Consider the following 1824-nt stretch of genomic DNA (forward strand, 5'->3'; position numbering starts at 1 on the left):
TCCCGTTTATAATTGCACCAAAAATCATAAAATACCTACCAATAAATCTAACCAAGGTGAAAAATCTATACACTGAAAACTATAGAAACCTTATGAAAGAAAATGAAGAAGACACAAAAAATGGAAAAATATTCCATACTCTTGGAGAGGAAGGACAAATATTGCTAAAATGTCAATGCTACCCAAAGCAATCTACATATTCAATGCAATATCTATCAAAGTACCACCAGCACTCTTCACAGAGCTAAAACAAGCAAACGTCAAATTTGTATGGCACCAGAAAAGACCCCGAATAGCCAAAGCGATCTTGAAACTTTAACCAAGGCAGGAGGCGTCACAATCCCAGACTTCAAGCTGTATTACAAAGCTGTACTTATCGAAGTGGAGCCCTGGACTTCCACTCGTGCGTGAGTCGAGCGGAGCCAGAGTCGAGACCAGAGGCCGAACTCGGGATCTGACAAGATGGCCGGGCTGCCCCGCAGGATTATCAAGGAAACCCAGCGTTTGCTGGCGGAACCAGTTCCTGGCATTAAAGCAGAACCAGATGAGAGCAACGCCTGTTATTTTCATGTGGTCATTGCTGGCCCCCAGGATTCCCCCTTTGAGGGAGGGACTTTTAAACTTGAACTATTCCTTCCAGAAGAATACCCGATGGCAGCCCCTAAAGTACGTTTCATGACCAAAATTTATCATCCTAATGTAGACAAGTTGGGAAGAATATGTTTAGATATTTTGAAAGATAAGTGGTCCCCAGCACTGCAGATCCGCACAGTTCTGCTATCGATCCAGGCATTGTTAAGTGCTCCCAATCCAGATGATCCATTAGCAAATGATGTAGCGGAGCAGTGGAAGACCAACGAAGCCCAAGCCATAGAAACAGCTAGAGCATGGACTAGGCTATATGCCATGAATAATATTTAAAATCGATCTGATCATCAAGTGTGCATCACTTCTCCTGTTCTGCCAAGACTTCTTCCTTTTTTGTTTGCATTTAATGGACACAGTCTTAGAAACATTACAGAATAAAAGCCCAGACATCTTCAGTCCTTTGGTGATTAAATGCACGTTAGCAAATCTATGTCTTGTCCTGATTCACTGTTGTAAAGCATGAGCAGAGGCTAGAAGTACCATCTGGATTGTTGTGAAACGTTTAAAGGCAGTGGTCCCTCTCTGCTTTTATTCATTTCCCCAATGATGGTTAAAGTATAAAGCACTGTGAATGAAGGTAGTTGTCAGGGTTAGCTGCAGGGGTGTGGGTGTTTTCTCTTTATTATTTTTTTTGAGGGGGTGAGAGGTAGTTTTAATTTTATGGGCTCCTTTCCCCCTTTTTATGGTGATCTAATTGCTTTGGGTAAAAGCAGCTAACCAGTTCTTTAGAATATGCTCTCTAGCCAAGTCTAACTTTATTTAGACGCTGTAGATGGACAAGCTTGATTGTTTGAACCAAAATGGGAACATTAAACAGACATCACAGCCCTCACTAATAACATTGTGACTTTGCTGTCAAGTGTAGAATCCTTCCTTCAAAAAAAGCTTGTGACCATTTTGTATGGCTTGTCTGGAAACTTCTGTAAATCTTATGTTTTAGTAAAATATTTTTTGTTATTCTACTTTGCCTTTGTACAGTTTATTTTACTGTGTTTCATTTTCCCAATGTGACAATCGTATTTAAAAATTAAAACTGATGGAACATTCTGTTTTGGTCTTCACCATCTGACAAGTCGAATGACAAGAGGTGGATTTTGCCAGTTTCTTTTCACTAATACAAACTTGTGTTAAGATATCACTGAATGGAGTATTTATAAGCTGGCCCTGAGCATGCAT

The 1824-nt window shown here is 40.3% G+C and overlaps 1 protein-coding gene across 1 annotated transcript; it reads left to right on the forward strand.

Annotated features, from left to right (window-relative positions):
- Positions 1-386: 386 nt before the first annotated feature.
- LOC122199677 (ubiquitin-conjugating enzyme E2 N-like) lies at positions 387-1043 on the forward strand. The gene has a single exon (XM_042904940.1). It carries the CDS (start codon positions 463-465, stop codon positions 919-921), a length of 459 nt encoding a protein of 152 aa, XP_042760874.1. The 5' UTR covers positions 387-462; the 3' UTR covers positions 922-1043.
- Positions 1044-1824: the final 781 nt, after the last annotated feature.

This window comes from Panthera leo, chromosome D1, assembly GCF_018350215.1.
Source record: "Panthera leo isolate Ple1 chromosome D1, P.leo_Ple1_pat1.1, whole genome shotgun sequence".
Taxonomy (NCBI): Eukaryota; Metazoa; Chordata; class Mammalia; order Carnivora; family Felidae; genus Panthera; species Panthera leo.